Genomic DNA, 17,052 nt, shown 5'->3' with positions numbered 1-17,052 from the left:
TATATAAATAGAAACCGCACAGAGAGAAATTTTACTCTTTGGTATTAAAAACCTATTCCAAAAAAATGTTCAAAACCTTGTTTTAAATTATTTCTATCACTAACATATGTAGATGGGAAATTATAGCTATATTATGTAAGGCTCTCTTTTAAAAAAATTAGACTGACATAAATAATATTCATATTCCTAAAGAAGGAAGCAACAGTAGCATTCTAAACCAATTACTTACTGAAAATAGGAATGGAGCCAATTCTGTTTTTCTGCTGTCTGGATGCCATAGGGAAGAGAGCCCCCAGCTTTTAAAAGAAGAAAAATAAAATAAATTAAAATTACGGAATATAATTTGAGGATCCTTCATTAAGAAGAAAATCTATAGTAAATAGTGAGAAGGTAAAAGTAAAAAAACAAAACCACTTCCACTAACTCATCTTACGGAATAGTTCTTTGAAAGAAAATGTCTATACCTGTACTAGGTATGTTCTCTCACTGCAGTTTCCTTTCTTAGGGGTGTGTATTAAATAGTAAATGTTTACTATCTGAAAAGAAAAAGGTATTATTTAATCACTTGGGGGTGGTATTTAACAGTTGCAGCAAGTAGTTTAGCCACAAACATTTGTGCCACACAACTAATTGCCATAAGGCAATTTTAATGTAAAAGATAAAATAACTGGTTGATTGACAGTTTTGGTTTCATCTGGTTACATGGTTTTCATAATAAAACATAAAAAATGAATACCAAAATTAAAGACTTGAATGCAGAAAATGAATGTATAAAATATTTGCATATTTAAATGTGTGTAGATTCACGGCAATACCGTGCAAAGAACTGATGTTATTTTGTGGATTGTTACCTAAGCACTTTGTCTTCCAAGTCTTTCGTTCATAGTATTGTACATTTTTTTTTTGCTTGTTGATTCGTCTCATTCAGCATGGTACTTTTTTTTTGCTAAAACGTCTTCCTTCATTAAGAGAGGTACCCATTTCACACAAATACTAGGATGCATATTTGTAACCAAAGGAAAACCATGTGAACCAAATGAAAACTATTTGTAACCAAATGAAACCAAAACTGTCAATCAATCAGTTATTTTATCTTTTATGGCAAAATTGCCTTTACAGCCAATTAGTTGTGCACAGAAAATGCTGTGGTAAAACTGCAGCAAAAACTGCTTGTGGCAAAGATGCTTATGTGAAAACACCTGATGGAAATTCACTGGTAACAGCACAGATTTGAAGCGTCAGAGAAACCACAGAAAGAATCTGGGCCTATCCTGCCATCCTTACGCAGGTGAGACATGCTTAGCCACATTTTGCAAGATGAGGTCTGGAGCAACACCTCTGTTTTTGCCCAAGACCAGGACACTTGGGGAGGCAGACTAGGATGAGAATTCAGTTCGCCTGCCTCTCTCGCCTTTTACGCTCTGCCACTTCCCAAAAGAATTCGTACTAGCTAAACAGATTCTCACAAATAGAACAGAACGATCACTAAAATAAAATAAATTAAAATATTCAGTAAACAGTTAAGTTTTAAAAAAGGAATTCTAAAATCCACATTCCTGCAAAGAATCAAGATACATTTCCAAGTGGAAACACAATTAAAAGCCAATTTCTGTTCATCTTTGAAAGGAGGAAAGTTCCACTGTAGATTCATCAGTCACTTCCCAAACACAGGGTGGAACTTCTCCATAGAAATCTATATCCAAAGAGGGCTTTACATTTCTCTGACTTATCAAGGAAGGTGTATTGTATCTCCTACTGCAAATAACTCAAAAACATATTCAGGATTTCAGGACCAGTTATAAAATAGCTTTATTGAAAATATCATGTTCTTCTGCATTAAAAAGTATGCTTCGAATGGATCTGGTCTATTAGAAGTACAGAAAGAAAATAAAAAAATCACCATGTTCCTGAGTCTCAATGAAATAATTTTAGCTCTGCCATTAAAAAGCAACAAATGGGCTAATACACTCCAAACTCTACTGAGGTTTTTCTGGCAGGGTCGCATCTAGTTGGACAAAAATAAATGGGCTAAATTAGTCTAATTCAGAGCATTCTGCTTCCAGCCATAAGCAAATATCAATCAGACTTCCTTTTTTCCAGAGGCATACACTGTTTGGGTTTTTGGATATTACCTCCTGAATGCACTATCTGGGAGGATGTCAAATTCCAAATAAAAAGTTAGTGTCCAGCACTAGCATGGGGAAACAGAGGACAAGGTTGGAAGATGTCTACAAAATAATCCTAGGCATTTACAGATGAAGCCCTTGAGAGAACAGATACATCAACTAGGTCATACTAAAGGTTTCAGGTCAATATTAAGCATAAGTTCTTAAATATATCGTATCTGGGATTCAAACTTGGAAGAGCCACCCAGTACCACAGACACAGGCAGGGAGGATGTGGAGAGAGAGAGAGAGATCAGAGAAAGTCATGTTATAATTGCTGGAAAAGGCATGGAGTAGTAGGGGAAGCTGGTTTTATTTGACATCTTGTCTGGACAGCCAATCTGTTGGTGGCAGAGGTGAGAACGGCCTTATTGGTAGAAATGAGGAGAATATCACTCCCTCAGAGGGTTATTGTGAGGATTAAAGAATAGACCCCCACTGCCCCCGTGGTGTCATCTCTGGAACACAGCAGTGCTCAATATTACTTATTTTCATGATCCTTATCCACTTAAGAGAAAATCATCTCCAAATTTCTAACCAGTACTCATTTCCAGGAGGAAGGTATTCTTATTGCTTGTTTTAAAAAGTTTACCAGGGCATTTATGAAATATACACAAAAAATACAATTGAGACAGTCTCCCCAACAGTTACCTGGATATCCTTCTAAACTTGTCCTCACATTTTCCACAGATGGATAGATCTAAAAATAAATAAGAAAAAAAAAAAGACAATAAAACTTGAGATGTACCATGTTGAAGAAACTATTTGTTAAAATGAATGATGATTAGTTTTTAAGAAAATGAAAATCGCAATTAAAAATACTTAGGGGCTGGCCCAGTGGCACAGTGGTTAAGTTCATGAGCTCCACTGCAGCAGCCTGGGGTTCATGTGTTCGGATCCCAGGCATGGACCTACACACCACTTATCAAGACAGGCTGTGGCAGGCATCCCACATATAAAGTAGAGGAATATGGGCACGGATGTTAGCCCAGGGCCAATCTTCCTCAGCAAAAACACGAGGATTGGCAATGCATGTTAGCTCAGGGCTAATCTTCCTGACCAAAAAAAAAACAAAAAACAAAAAACAAAAAAAACTTAAAGACTTAGAAAATGGGCTTGAAATTTTAAAAAGTTCCTGTCTTACTGAAAAAAGTTGAACTTCTAGTAATTAAACTTCAGGAAGCATATATATTAGATGAAAAAATTACATTTTGATTTGAGTATTTTTTCCTCTGAAATGCCAAATTAAAACTGAATTGAATGTAACATTAATTATTAATTCAAAGGTCTCTAAATAATTAATAATGCTCATAATTCTGCTGGGAATGCTTTATCAAATATTTTTTCCTTGGCTTAACCACCTGAAGGAAGGAATGGAAAATTGCAGGCTAGCCTGTGGCTGAAACGGAGCTCTGAACAAATGAGGCACTCCCAGCACCAGATGACACTATGGTCACTCAATTACAAATGATGATAATGGACTGCTGTTTCCATCCAAAAACCACTGAGTAAAACACCTATTACAAGGAAGACTGATCCCCAATTCTCCTGGACTAGAGAATTAAAATAATCAACTCAAGGAGGAGGAGCACTCACCAAATGAAGGGGAACAACACCCTTCCCTGGGGTCTTGCTTTCCTTCCCCAATGTCACCAAGCTCTCTTTAAACTCAGAACACAACCATTTGGATTCGTCAGAGCCCATGGAGCCAATACTTGAAAACTGTCCTACTATTGGCCAAGACTCTGCTTTGGGTATGGAGGAGGCATGTTCTTTCAGAAGCTGTGAAGGAAAAGAAAGGAATGTCACAGTCACTCAAACATATGAACAGAAATGCTGCAAAAACGCAGAACACAGTTTTCTGTCCTTGGAATGCCTAATAAATAACGAAATGCTGAAAATATTAATGATCAATTTCATCCCATGTAGACATTTCTCTTCTTTTTTGGGAAATGTTTTTTAAATACTAAAAAGATTTTTATTTCAATGGAGTAAGTGAACAGGAGAAGTATTCCTCTTCTAGAATTCTTTGATTTGTACTAAAAGCAAAAACATAAAAAAATAAAAGACCTATTTTAGTAGAAATGTCAGATAAACCACCAACCTGCCATATGAAGTTAGATTTTTTCCTTGAAATCATAATTGCTTAATATAGTCACGTGCCATATGACGACATTTCGGTTAAAGATGCAGTGCGTATACAACGGTGGTCCCATAAGATTAGTACCATAAAGCCTGGGTTAGTAGAGGGCTACACCATCTAGGTTGTGTAAGTACACTCCATGATGAGCACACAATGACGAAATCACCTAACAACACATTTCTCAGAACATCTTCCCGTCATTAAGTGATGCATGACTGTATACCTAACAATACCTAGAAGGTCAAGCTATTGTGTATTTTGACTCCTATCATCTGAAAGAGGTTTAACACTCGGGTTTAACACAGGTAGCTCTGATGCTCTTAAAATAAAAGAGAATATATTTACACATAGATATCGACTACCTTCAGTACTGCAGAAGACTGATCTGCATTTCTTGCTTTGTTTGATACTTAATGCAAAGCTGCAGAAACAATTCAGAATATATTCCAAAATTTTATCCACTTAAACATGCACTGAGTGTCTATCTACAGGCTGGAGAAAGCAAGAAAAATAAGCCACAGTCCCTGCCCTAGTGGAGCTCATCATTCTGATGTATTGTTTAGTTTAATATGCATTATTTCCCTTAACACAGCTTAGGCATTAATATTTATAAACACATTTACCAAAAGCCCAAATAGTTCTCACCTTCCATCCTGGGTGCAGCACAGTGTAGGAAACAGAACTGAACTGACAATGACAAGAGTCAGTTTCTATTCTGGTGCTCAGCCCCTGACGGCTACATGGCCCTGGACAAGTCCCTGTGCTTCCATTTACACATCAGTGAGACAAAAGTCTGATCATCCCCATTTTCTCTGGAAGGCAGTTGTGATGTACCATGAGCTACCATGTGTGAAAAGTGGTTTGAAAACTCTAAGAAGCTATTCAACTTTCAGTAAGACTGTGAGCCTACACAACGTGTGCTCTTACCTAGCCTGTCTAAACCATCAGGCCACAAACAAGTAACCACTAATGCTTAAGGACCACTCAGCAGGTGCCTTGCTTTCACTATTTCATTTACTCCTTACACAATTCTGTGAGTGAAGTACTATTATGATGCCCATTTTATAGATGACAAGAGAGGCAGGCTAAGGAGCAAGCCAAGGTCATATGACTTGTAAACAACAGGTCAGGATTTGAGCCCAGGTGTGGGACTCTACTCCCAAAGGTGTGACGTAGCCAGTCTGTTCTATTCCCTCTCTAGGTCAAGACTTGAAGATGTTGGCTACGAGATCTTGCCTGCTTTCAGCTGTGGTTTCATTTCAAAAAAGGAAATTAAAATGAAAGAGTTTTATTAACCAAGGGGAATTCTTACATAACATAAATAATTTACAGAAAAAGAGGTAAGGCTTTTAGAAAGCCACGTTAGGGAATTTATTAAGTTGACAAACTCTCTCCTAAAGAGAGATGAAGAAAACAGTAATCCTTAACTTACTTGTTGTTTTATTTTGTTAGACCTTTCTTTGTTCATTTTCATACCAGCAGCAAATGGCATGTTTGTAATTACAATTCTCTTCAGGGCACTGGTTTAGTAAACAAAATACATTACAGCTCAGTTGTAGCCTCTACTCAACAGTATTTTATGTTCTTTGTTGAACTTGTATGTTATAAATCCTTTATATGCTGATCAAAAGCTACAATACTTATATGAATGAGAAGTCTTAAATTAACCTTATTACAAGAAATATAAAAACAAAAAGTCCATATGCTTTTGCCATTTAGAACAGTCTACTCTATATCTATACGAGGCATAACAAAACATTAAAAAGTAATTACTGAAAACTATAATTAGACAATTTATCAAGTGCCTACTATATACTCAGAATGGTGCTAGAGATATTGTGAAACTGTCATCAAAATATACAATTATAAATGAAAAAGGACAATATATATTAAATTTTTTAAAAATGTTAAAATAGTAAAAATTCTGTTACCTTCCTAAGCCTAAAATGTCCCCAATTATCTTTTTGACTTCCTTGAAAGCGTCCTGGGGTTGATCCAATGAGGTAAACACTAAAAAGATACAAAAATCCAAGTTATAGAACATAGTGATATGATTTGTAGACTCAAAAATCACAAAACACATGAAAACTAATATAATCTAATAGAAATGTACTAACAGCCAACTCGTTTTCTTGGAATGTTTCCTCAGAGTAGTAACTGATACTTAAACTCATTTTTAAGCACATCAACTAATGGTGGAACATCTACAAGGTGTAAGGTACCAGGCAAAGAACTTATTTTTTTTTGTGAGGAAGATCAGCCCTGAGCTAACATCCATGCTAATCCTCCTCTTTTTGCTGAGGAAGACCGGCTCTGAGCTAACATCTATTGCCAATCCTCGTCCTTTTTTTCTCCAAAGCCCCAGTAGATAGCTGTACGCCATAGTTGCACGTCCTTCTAGTTGCCGTATGTGGGACGCGGCCTCAGCATGGCCAGAGAAGCGGCGGGTCCGTGCGTGCCTGGGATCCGAACCCGGGCCACCAGTAGCGGAGCGCGCACACTTCACCGCTAAGCCACGGGGCCGGCCCAGAACTTACTCATTTTAAGAGTACCCCAGTGGAAGGCTAGGGAAGATTTACTGGCCTCCACTTCAGTGGCTGAGAGCCAGGAGATGCAGATAGTGACAGAATCTTCTGCTTTCATCACGACATGAAGGATAGCCAAACATCACTCAATCTCCTCCCAAGACCCCTGCATTCCAGACCTCGTTTGGCAATCAAGGTATTAACATACTATAAACACCCCAAATTGCTAAGACAACACATACTTCGTTTCAGAGAGATCATGCTCTTGGATGATATCTATCCACTCCTTGAGGGGAGGAGCATTATAAGCCATCAAGTAGCTGATGAGATCAGCTTTAAAATGTGTTGTTGATTCTCCAGAGCTGTGGGTTCCATGGACAATTCGTGGGTACAAGGGGCTCACCCATATTCTGAAATGGAAAACAAGAACTTTTAACAGGAGTGCAACTGATCACCATGATATCTCTGTATTGACTATGCACTCACCCTAAGGAAGAGGTGAATTCTCACTCTCCACATGTTAAGTAAAGTGATCCTTATGAAAGATGAGACAAATCCAATCACAACACTCCAAGGGCTTCCATCATATTCTGAATTATTTTTGAACAACTCACCATGAATTTAAGACCCAGTAAGATCTGGCCTCTGCCCACTACTCTCAACTCAATCCCTCCATGCTACCTCTCATTCACTCACCACCTTCCTTATTCCTCGTTACCCCCACACCTCTATATTGCTTTTGAAGACTTGACAATAACAGTTAAGAGTTCCACTCCTAATTGTTACAGCAAATCCACACCACCTGTAGTAACCCCAGCAAGATTTTTGCCTATCAATATACCTCTTTAGCCAAATAGAAAATAAGAGTTATGCAGACTAAGAGACATGTATGTGCAAATCTATTTTCAATAAACAAACTCGTTTTCATGATGTATATGCTATAGCAGTTTGAGATATTTTCATATCCTAGACTTTTCTGGTGTCTGGAATGAGGATATACCACATTTAATGATATTACATTAACATCTCAGACTTTCAGATAATTCAGTAAAAAAACATTAAAGACATCTGTCATTTCTTTAACTCTTTTTCCTCAAAGGAAAACAATGCACTTTGCCAAAACTTCTATATTATACCCACAAATGGAAAACAACCATATCTAAACTCAATTCTTCTATGAACTGCTCCATGGTAGATCACAAAACAGTAAGGCTTCAAACCTATTGTGCTCAGTTTCTTCAACTGCAAAACTGGGTTAACAGCCCCGTGTCACAGGGTTGTTGCAAAGACGCACACGAGACAATGAACAGTGTCCAACGTAAAGAAGCACTCGGCAGGTATTAGCTGTTACCTTTTTCCCCCTCTGCAGCTCCTTCCACCACAGTTCTGCCCATTAAGCCAAAAAAAGAAACTGCCCAGTTCCTCTTTCACCTTGCAGCCCTCCAAAGAGACTGGCGAGATGCAGGCCATCAGGGCAGGAAGCACCCAGAACCACAAGGATCCTGGCTGTGCATCGTCTGAATTCTGTACATGCTTCTAGCAGGATGGCATGTCACAACTTCTCTTCCCACCTTGAAAAGACCCCTCACACAAGAACTAGAGGCCACGTTCTGGACCCGGATCTGCTTCTAACTGTGTCATTTTGAGCCAGCCCAACGACCTCTCTGGGCCTCTGCCTCTTTGTCTGCAAAATGACCACACTGGGCTGGATGGATGCATAAGGTCTCTCCTCCCATAGCACCTTGGAGCCCACAGGCTGAGTGGGGCTTCTCCTGGATTAGTGGTTCTGGATGAGAAACACAACAGATGATGACTTTCTAAACCAGGATACTGAGATGTGAGGTGTTTTTAACACTTCACAAAATAAGATGAGAAAATTATTATCGCAGGCCAAATAATTTTAAAAGTGAGACATTAACAAGTGGACCAAGAAGCAGCCGAAAAGGATGGTTGAAACACTTGCACAGCAGAAAAGAATCATCAGAGCCATGGTAGACCCATTATGAAATAAGATTACACAAAAGGACTGCTTTTAAACATTTTTTAAAAATTACAACCCACAACATGAAACTGTGAAGTATCAGAGAGAGTAGAATCTAGACTCACTGTGAGATAATAGTACCCTACACCAGGGCAGCTGACACAGGAAAGTTGGAGAGATGTCACACCCTTGGTACTTTTTGAGTTTTGAACCATGTGAGGCTACTACCTACTCAGCATATATATATATTTTTTTCTTTGATTTAAAAAATTAAATAAAATAAACAGCCAAGCCCTTACGCACAATCTCTTGCCCCATAGCAGCCACCCCAGACAAGCCTAAGGAAGTATGACTGTCTATAAACTCAAGCTTCAGACTCTAGAAAGAGCTGGAGGCTACGGGTGGCCTTCTGTGAGCTACATAAGACTGACTGTCAACTTGATAAATCCCTTTAGGTACATTAATTATTGCTTCCCTAAGAACAAGCTACATTAATCTCACTTCCTTTTTTGATGGGGCTACATATGAGCCATGAGTCTGAAAACCCAGCCCCGTAGCTTAGAAGCTCCAGGGGTAGCAAAGGTGTAGTTAACCAGAAACTCAGTGGATCAAGACTCCTGTGGCTGTCGCCTTGACCCTGTCACCTCTATCCTGAACCAGTCAGGATTACACTGCATTTTGTGAAGCATATTTTAAGTGGGACACTTGAAAACTAGAACATGTCTCGAGGAAAACGACCAGGCAGTGGGGATGGGGGCTCAAAGCCACCTGCTACAGTAGGGAAAGGAAGTGAGGAGAGGGAACTAGAGATGTCTGGCTCAGGGAAAAGACTGTCTTTCAAACTGGAAGGGCCGTCTTCAGGAAAAGAGGTAACTGTTCCACACGGCACACGCAGGTCGAAGCAGGCCCAGCGGATGGAGGCTGGAAGCCTCTGTATTTCAGCTCAACCTAAGGCGTGATTTGGGCTCAGTCAGAGCTAACACACCCCAATTTAGGGGTTCCAGCCCAGTCTGGGCAACAATATGGGGCAAGGTAAAGTAGGGGAGGATGAGCGTGGAGAATACTCGAACCCAGAAAGGGTGAGTTTCTCCAAACGCAGGAGGCTGCTAACCAGCTCTCCTCTAGGGAAGGCAGAGACGTACAAAACGGCTTAAATGAAAGAAAGGGAAATTAAACCTCCCTTAAAAAAAAAAGGGATCTAAAACTAGATTTAGCATATGTGCACCAAGGACAAAGGGTTAGGAATAAAAGAAAACGTGAAAAGCCTTCATATTCAATTTTTCTCTTGGAGATTCACAACCATATGAACATATTAAAGGCTCTCAAAAGACATCAGTTTAGATTTACTTTATGGGACAATAAACTGATTGGGAGTGAGGGGAAGTTTTCAGTGTACAAGCGGGTACAGGGGTAAGTGGGGACCAAGAAAGTTAACTGGTGGGTCTTACTGGAAAAATAACGGGTTCAGACCTTTCATTTTGCATCTTCTTTCCTGCCTCAGATCCTCTGTACACGCTATTCCCTTCTACCTGCCCATAGAGTGTGTTATGATCCCATTTTTGTAAAAACTAGGAAAAAACTACTGTGTGTAAATATTTATCTATGTTTACATGTATAATAGAGACAGTTGTGGATGATTATGTGCTCAAATGTTAACACTGGTTACCTCCAGAGAGTGGAATTGAGGGGAGGTAGTAAAAGAATACTATCACTTTTTCTGCATATGTCTCTCTTCTCTGCCATATGTGCAGTTTTTTTACAATTTAAAAAATAGGAAAAAAAAGAAGAAAGCGAATGTTCTGGGTTTTGACCTTTCTGAGCACACACAGCCACTGCCGTGAAGTGAACAGAATCCTACAAACCCTTGCGTCTTCTGGTGCCAGTCAGCATGGATGAGGTTGGAGGTGTGTATGACCACCCGGAGGCCTTCTTCGTACAGCAGTAGCATCATTTTCCTTTAAAAACAGAAAAGGGATCAAAAAGCATTAACAGTACTTTCAAAATATGTAATACTTTTCTAATGCAAATAGCTAAATGTAATAGCTAAAGGAATTCTTTAGACTCGTATTACTCCAACTTTCAACATTTACAATCTTCCTTTCTTGTACACATTACCATGGTCAAAGTCTGCTCAAGTGATAGGTAGAAAACCACCTTCCAAGATGCTCAGAGTATTTGTGGTAAATGAATTTTGGCTCCGTCCTGACCACATGGCCAGTCCCGGCACTTCGAACCCCCCCCCCCCCAGCTCCCCTCCAGTCTGGCCCCTTATTATCTCTTATTATCAGGGACAATGGAAACCTTCTTGTCCAGTGTTTTTCAAAGTATGGTCACAATTTCTTGCTGTGTCGTGGATACCATTTTTTTTAAAAAATTGCAATAGAATAAATTAGAAACTCAAGAGTATATTGCATATATTTAAATTAAGTATTGGCTTACGAAGCTTTTGTTTCAGCACATAAGTATGGACATGTGTAGTAGACTGAAATGTAACATGTATTTCTTACTGTGGGTTGCAGTTTGAAAAAGTTGGAAAGATGCTGCGTTTTCCTAAGACTGATCTTTTTCATACTCCGTAGATACCACACTTGTCACTAGTGTGTACCTGGGCTTAAGGTAAGTCTTCCCTTTTCTTCTCCATTCACTCAAATCAGACCTCGTTGAGTCCTCCCTTTCCCATGGGGCTTCCCCAGCCCTCCAGTCATCAGACCTATTTCTCTTATTTTAATTCCAGCAGGAGAGGGAATAGGATAAATAAGAGCCTTCTATTTGAAGCCCCCGTCTTGGTCAGTTAGAAGCCGCATGACCCTAAGTAAGTCATTTAATGTCCCTAAATCATTCAATGTCCCTGAGCCTTGGTTCTGCACTTGTAACGTGAAGGATCAACCCCTTCTTATTCAGACTGTTGCGGTGCGGATGCAATAAGCATGTTGTTAAATGTACAACACTGTCCCGCTCCCATTACTCCTTCAATGCCTTGTTTTACTTTGTCATCTACTGTTGGATGATTTTTGGCCTCCCGATTGTTTTCTAATTATTTCAGGAATCTAAGTTCTCTCCCCCCAACTAGAGATTCACTCCTCAAGGCAGTGACTCTGCCTTGACTTATTGTTTCTAATGAGGTGAAAATGCTACTTAATACCTACTGATGTAACTCAATTCACACGTGGGGAAAAAAAAGGAACCACTAGCTCTCTCCAATAAACAACAACATAAATACTATTTGGACGGGATGGGGTGAGCAGAAAAAGATGCAGAAAAAGAATATAAGGACTGAATTTAAACGAGAATGTAATCCAAGCTGGCAAATAGTAAATTAATGCAAAGCTGGAGAAACGACAGCTGTTGGGCCAATCTTCTTTCCATTTATGAAATGTACTCCCAGAAATCTGGGCAAATTGACATACACAGTTGCCAAATTAGCAGCTGACTGTTATTAAGAATAAGCCAGTTATGAATTCATGATATAAGTTTTACAAATATTTTCATTAATCAAGGCATCAATTACCAGGAAATCATGCACTAATGTCACTGAATCCTATCAAGTAGAATTGTGAACTAATCTAAGGGGAGTCATATCTCTTCATAGACAAAATGGCACGTGTCAATAAGGTCACAGTTAAAAATGGATAAAAAAGGATAAGAAATGAGGTCTTCCTTGCAGAATGGTGACCTGCATATTATCCATTAAGCCGTGGTGGCAGCAAAAGGGCTGCTGAAAAAGGGACATTTTCCAAATCTGAAGCTGTTCTGGCAAAGGGGGAAAGAAAACTAACGTCCGAGGAGCATCTAGTGTCAGGCAGCATTCTAGACACTCTACGGAATGCCAGCATGCTAAACCTCACCCAAGGCAGAGGAGGCGTTATCACTCCCATTTTACAACTGCAGAATCTGCGGCTGGGAGAGGTAAAGAGAATTATCTATGCTCCCAAATGACCCAGAGGAAGAGCTTGTTTGGATCACACATGCCAGGATCCTCCTCTCACTGCACACCGCTTCCGAAATGATGGACAGGGCCAAGAACACTTCACGCTACTAGGGTTGGAATGGGCAAGGTGGGGGACCATGTGGTCCAGGTGAGAAAGAGGACTAAACCACGCCTGGCGGGAGGTCCAGCTACAGATGGAGGGGGAGAGTGGCAGGCCCCCCCCACCCTGAGGTTTGCTCCTAGTCTGTTGGATTGGCTCCCAGTTAGATAGCCACATTCAACGTTCAGCTGCTTTGGCTTCCCCCCTTTCCCGAAACGGATTCACAGGGCCATCAGAGGTAACTTTGCTCCCAGCTCTGGGTGACACCAAAACACTTCAGAATTCTAAAGCACTGTGAGTTAAACCCGGGGATTGCCTGGCATCCTACAGAAACACGGATAGCACACGTTTAATGTGCCTACAGGACTGGGAGCTCCTGGAGGACGGGGGCTGCATCTGGTCATTTCCAGATGCTTTGCACATAATACACAGTCAACACATGCTTGCTAAAATGAACGCGATCTCAAAGACGACTTCATGTCTACCGTGGTCGCTCCACTCAGTCAAGTTGCGGGGCGGTTTACACCTCGTCACCATGACCGGAAGGTTTCCCCCTTTTCTAATTCACGTGTTTGTCTTGCCTCTCTCACCAAAAAACTAAAAGCTGCAAGAAAACTATTAAGTCTGAAAACACTTCATGACCCCTAGAGCTGTGTCTCAAGAATATAAGAGATATTTAACGAATAATTCTTAGAACATTTTAAAATGAGCAACTGAAAGTAATTTCAAGACATGGGTTCAATCTCCTACAAGATGCTGGCATTTTAACAAAATGTAAACCACACATACTCTGTGCTTGGGAAAGCTTCTATTATAATTACTTCCCCTGGCATTTACAACTCTGAATGAAGAACTCTGCTGGGTTTAACCTGCAGTGTGTATGATGGGCGGGAAAGGAGGAATAGATTTGCAAAGTGTGTGTGTTGCAGCAGGTTGGGGGTGGGGGGATGATGGACCAAAGGAAACCATGAGTGAATTTTAGCAGTGAGCAAACAAAAATACATTAAAAATTTAGGTTAAAATATTTAGGTTCTACTCCTCTCTCCAACACTGGCTTGAGGAACACTGTTTATGGACTTGGGGCCTCTGATCTATAAAATGAAAAGTAAGGACCAAATAATCTTTTGAATAGCATTGAAGAAAAGATAGCCCCTCTAGGTTCAATCGAACGTCACTGTGCTACATCCTGGCCAGGCCCAGCACACTCAGTCCCTCCCGGGAGGAAGGCGCAGGCTCTCCGACTTGCTAGCACCTGAGTGCATGCTCATGAAATGCTGAACATGTGGCCAGCACAGGAACTGGCACTGGTGGTCTAGGAAATCATGCCCAGAACCCAAATGGGTGACAGGGCTTGCTGAATGTATTCTAGAATGGTGAAGGAACGTATGCTAGGGTTTCAGCTAAGGGTGGGGGACAAGGATTCACTTGGGGTTACCCATTACTGGCGGAATGTCTACCCACGACAGGTTGACTACTGCTCCTCATCAGTGTCTCCTGTGATGCAGCTAGGGGAGGCTAGGACGCTGAGTTTCCTTATTCAATGCCATCGTGCATCATCTGCTGAAATGAACATCCTCTGAGCTCAGTGCTATGTAAAGGGTAATTTATACCTGAGCTAGGTGCTTGAGTTCACTGTCAACAATTTTCAAACCCTGTCCTCTATTAGACCAAAGCTACCAATTAGGGATGGTTGATAAATGCTGCAACATTTACTCAAGAGCATCTAAGACCAGATAACGTATGGTTCATAGGTATTCTTTTACGAAACGGCTCAACACTTGCCACTCTGGTTCCTTTTTAAAACAGATTGGCAAGATATAGTTTTAAGCATACAAAGAGAAAGATGAATGTATGCTCTCATGTCAGGTCACTATCATATCAGGAAAACAGTGGTCACAAGAACACTTGGGACAAGCACTCCCTCCTACGAGATTCCTTTTTGCCCGAGAGACAGATACCTGAGGATCATGCCAGAAGCAGCAAGCTACCCACTTCCACTACTGGTCTAGAAGAAAGCTGAGGCTGTGTGACATTCTCTTGACAAATCCTTTCTAGAGCAATGTGACCTATAAAAATACTGAAATAGGGACAACCACGTCTTATTCTTTTTCTCATTTATAGAACCAATTGCATAAAAGGGCTCTGCAAAACCAGCCTAAAACGGGAGTAAAGTTGACAACTGGCTGCAATGTGTCAAGTAGGAAGTACGTAATAGAAAAGTTTTCCTGTCTGTGGTTTGCACTGTCTCAGAAAACTTCTGAGATGTCTTGAGCAGGGACAGGCATCAGCCTCTCAAGTTGACAACTTTTTGCAAAATAGTTTTTCTTTCAATAACATCCTAGAGCTGACCTAACAATATTCTATTTGCTGCAACTCAGAATCTTATAAAAATCATAAGACTTTCTTTAAAGTAGTGGATTCCACAGGCACGTGACTAATGCATGTACAGTCATCCGTCACCACGGACCACACAACCACAGTCTATTTCCCCCAAGTTGGCTATAACGAACATCCTGAACAGAAAGCAGAAACGGCGTCACAGATTCAGACTTTCAGGTTGAGAGCCAGAATCCCAGCGCTCTGTCATAGGCTGTTAGCAATCAACTCTGCCTCCTCTACTTCCTAACTGATAGCTTCCCCACCCCCAGAATAACTATCACACAGGAGTTCCCCTATTCCTTTCTGAATACCATCCTTTACTCCATTAAAATCATACTGTCCCCCATTTCATAAAAATTGCTTACGTGTGGTGTGTCCCAAATGCAATATCCAACTTTGCCTAGGATGAAAAAGAAGTCAAGTCACTTATTAAAAAAACTCAATAATATCCCTATCTATTGGAAATTAGACTCAAGTCAACTTTTTTTAAAACTGTTTTTACTGCCCTCTAGCGGACGAGCCCTCCATCGACAAGAGAGCTTTTATAATAGCATCCAGTGAAGCTCATTTTTTAAAAAAAAACTTTTTTTTAAAGTTATCCAGAATGATTCAATACATATTGCATTTTTAATTACAGTAATTAGAAGCACAGAAGTCTAATTTCTTTAGCTGTCAAAAAACTAATAAGAACAAATGAGACTGTATGCAAAGTTTTAAAATTAGATATTTGGCTTATACTGAAATTAATATAGGCAAAATTTTTCAGAGCATACTTAAAAGAAACACTGAATGTGGTGGCAGCATACAGACTTATATTATGAAAACTTATATTTTTCTTATATAGAAAGTTTTCTTATATAGATAGCATAACAAGTACTGAAAACAAAGAAGATAGTATATTAAATCCACTTTTGTGTTACAAAATGATGCCTTTACAAACAAATAGGGGGTGGGTGGAAAAGGAAAACATTTTATCTAACATCCAGTATAGCAAGACCTTGGTTAAGCAAAGTGTGCCTCAAGATACAAGCTATGACAGAGTTAAAATAAATAGAAATGTCAAAACAGCAGTTAGGAATGCACAAATCCTACCTTCACAACTTTGCATGACTTTCGAAAATATTTAAATCTCTATAATTCATCTTTCCCTTCTTTAAAATCAGGGTACTGTTAGGGGATTCAGACAGTTGTTAGGAGTAAACAAGAAAAAGTATTTGAAGTGCTTAGGAAAGGGTGCCTGCACGGGTAGACACTCCACAAATGGAAGCAAGTACTACACCCCTCCCACCCCAACCACATGACAGACGGTGGACCTGTTTGCTGGAGGCAGTAATGGGCCATACACAGGTGAGTAAGACAGCTCGTTCTGGGGATGCTCATGGACAGGTGGCCTGGTGCCCTACACTCTTAAACTCAGTGTTTGGGGATGCCCACAGACCAGCATGCACTTGTGTGGTCTGGCCACAGAAAAGAGAGCAGGCAACTGTATTTCATGTCTTTAAAATTACAAAATTAGGATGAAGACTGTCACTGTGTAAACTGATATTAGCTCAGAAAAAGCAATGGTCAAGAGACTTGGCTTTTGAGTTTAGTTTTGCTATAAGTTGTGTGCTTTGGGGCAAGCCTAAGCACAAACACGAGGATGATAACTTCAACAGATAATCTTTAATGGGTGCTTTTTGTGGCAAATGCACCAAATCCTTTGCACAACAACCCTTTTAAAGACGAAGAAATTAGGCTTAAAGAGGTTAAGTGATGGGCCCAGAATGACACAGCTAGTAGGTGGAGAGCTGGGACAGAACCCAGGCAGTCTGAACCTTGACCACCAGAA

The 17,052-nt window shown here is 40.1% G+C and overlaps 1 protein-coding gene across 3 annotated transcripts in view; it reads right to left on the bottom strand.

Annotated features, from left to right (window-relative positions):
* Nucleotides 1-17,052, bottom strand: part of TDP1 (tyrosyl-DNA phosphodiesterase 1) — an 86,565-nt gene that overhangs the window by 54,120 nt on the left and 15,393 nt on the right. For all 3 annotated transcript variants that reach the window (XM_058567533.1, XM_058567532.1, XM_058567534.1), the window contains exons 6-12: nt 15,587-15,621; nt 10,677-10,769; nt 7,076-7,243; nt 6,240-6,318; nt 3,762-3,947; nt 2,817-2,865; nt 230-296 (exon numbers count right to left, since the gene is read on the bottom strand). In XM_058567533.1, the coding sequence (XP_058423516.1) occupies nt 230-296; nt 2,817-2,865; nt 3,762-3,947; nt 6,240-6,318; nt 7,076-7,243; nt 10,677-10,769; nt 15,587-15,621 (677 nt within the window). The remainder of the gene's footprint in view (nt 1-229; nt 297-2,816; nt 2,866-3,761; nt 3,948-6,239; nt 6,319-7,075; nt 7,244-10,676; nt 10,770-15,586; nt 15,622-17,052) is intronic.

This window comes from Diceros bicornis, chromosome 24 (assembly GCF_020826845.1).
Source record: "Diceros bicornis minor isolate mBicDic1 chromosome 24, mDicBic1.mat.cur, whole genome shotgun sequence".
NCBI classification, from domain to species: Eukaryota; Metazoa; Chordata; class Mammalia; order Perissodactyla; family Rhinocerotidae; genus Diceros; species Diceros bicornis.
The sequence above is the reverse complement of the archived record's forward strand: the minus strand, read 5'-3'. Positions and strand labels throughout refer to the sequence as shown.